General features: G+C 40.5%; 1 gene segment (V, D, J or C); it reads left to right on the top strand.

The window, feature by feature from the left end:
• Positions 1-270: 270 nt before the first annotated feature.
• LOC133255337 (T cell receptor delta variable 1-like) lies at positions 271-1,328 on the top strand. The segment is given in 2 exon segments: positions 271-474; positions 691-1,328. Coding segments are annotated over 2 exon segments (510 nt in total).
• The last annotated feature ends 828 nt before the right edge of the window (positions 1,329-2,156 follow it).

Raw genomic sequence — 2,156 nt, 5'->3', positions numbered from 1 at the left:
ATAGGTTAAATGAATGACCAGTAAGTTACAAAAAGAGTTCATAGTCTATACTAAATTCTATCTTAAATGAACTGGTAAAATTATTTTACTGAATGATTATCAATTTTTTTCAACTTGTTTAAAATTCAGTTCCCCTCAGCTCATACCTTTAATACTGATTTTCTTTCCATACTCCTTTTCAGGATCTGCCTAACTCAATTACCAGGAAGAGACAAGTAGACAAAATAAAGTTTGTGGTGAGCCAGACTTTTTCCCCATATGTGCACAGACCACGTGGGCTATGAACATGAAAAACCCCACTTCCTGTTGTGGGGAGTCACACAGGTACTGGGTAGTATGTATATGTGCTGCCAGGTACTCAAAGACACTGAACTCTCAGCTTGAGGCAGAAACTAAGCACATTTGTGCAGGGAAATCCACGCCTCATGCCGCTCTCCAGCCTGCTGTGGGTGCTCCTGGCCTTCACCTTCTCTGGTAGGGATGCTTCCAAACATGGGTTCATGTGTTCAGGGTGAAAGGACTGCACCCAGGCGTGTGGTGCTTCACAGGCACTTGGGGAGGAAAGGAGGGTTGGGGAAAAGCATACTTATTATGATTTCAATTTGGGTTTTCTTTGGGTCCCAAATTAGTCTAATTCTTACATTATTTTGTTCATTACTTAAGCTGTGTTTCCTGTTTTTTTCCCCACAGGATCTGGTGTGGCACAGAATGTTATTCAAGACCAGCCAAACACATCCAGTCAACTGGGACAGTCAGTCACCCTGAACTGTCGGTATGCAACAGCCTGGAGCTATTACTACATGTTTTGGTACAAGCTGCTTCCCAATGGAGAGATGATTTACCTTATTAGTCAGTATTCTTCTGGCCAGAATGCAAGGAATGGCCGCTACTCTGTAAATTTTCAGAAAGCTCGTAAATCCATCAGCCTCACCATTTCAGACTTACAACTGGAAGATTCTGCAGAGTATTTCTGTGCTCTCTGGGAGCTCACAGTGCTTGAAGTAATGGGAATAGCTAAACAAAAACCCCAGAGTTTAATAAAAGAGAGCTTCCCTGCTGCAGAACTCCAGCTGAAATATGCACCTGCAGATCCCAGACCAGAAATGGTAGTTGTGTGGTTGCTTAATCTGTGGTCTGGAAGTTCCTTTTAAGTCACTTAGGAACAGATGTCCAAACTAACTTTCCAGTAATATGTTCTCAGTCTTGATTTTTTAAAGTTTATATCAATCATACAGAACATGTGCAAAGTTGTCTAAATTTGAAAACTTGCTCTATAATAATTTAATGTGGCAACTGCACCTAAAAAAATCTCACATTATAAATCTGGGTTTAAATTTCAGAAATTGTCATGAATATAATTTCTTTAATTTTTTTTTCTTCTTAGGTTTTGTGTCCATTAGGCTTACAATCAGAAAAGTAGAACCACAGTGATACAGAATAAGAGACTCATTTTAAGGAACAGAACTTTCAGGCAATTGCTAGAGTTGGTGGAGGAGTTTATACAAAGCTGCTATCTTTGCATCTTGTGCTGAGCCTGAATTTACTTTAAATCAACTAGAGTGTCATTTGGAAAGGAAAATTGGATATGGATAAAAGCACGGAAAAGTGCATTTAAGGACATACTAGAACCCATGAGGATGACTGGAACCCACAAAAACACACTAAAAACTTGTCTGTCTCTCACCTCCTTCAATCTCACGGTAGTGGGTGACCTTCAGGAGAAGTGGATATTTATCATCATGCTACATGCACATTTGGCCCAAGACAGAGAGATGATGAGGAGGAGATCTGGTTGGAGGTTAAGGGGCTGTAAGTCAACAATAAGATGAGCTAGCAGATCAGCAGCAACACATGTGAGTTGCACAGTGACTGGAGCCCTGCACCAACCAGCAGGGCAAAAAAAAAATGTGGCTACTTGATGACAACTACCTTCTAAAGGTTGCACAACCCTAGCCCAGAACAATATAGAGAAACAAATTCTAAGTCACAGATTTCCAGCTAGTAGAGACACTACAAAGCTATTCCAGTACCTTCTATGTCAACTGGTCATCCATCTATACCTCTTTTAACCACACACTTTCAAATAAAGAAAACAGCAAAACTATGCTCCTTGTTCAGTTCAGTTTAGTTCAGTCGCTCAGTCATGTCCGACTCCT

Source organism: Bos javanicus, chromosome 10 (assembly GCF_032452875.1).
Source record: "Bos javanicus breed banteng chromosome 10, ARS-OSU_banteng_1.0, whole genome shotgun sequence".
Lineage (NCBI taxonomy): Eukaryota > Metazoa > Chordata > Mammalia > Artiodactyla > Bovidae > Bos > Bos javanicus.
Note: the sequence above shows the minus strand (reverse complement) of the source record. Positions and strands in the feature narration are given on the sequence as shown.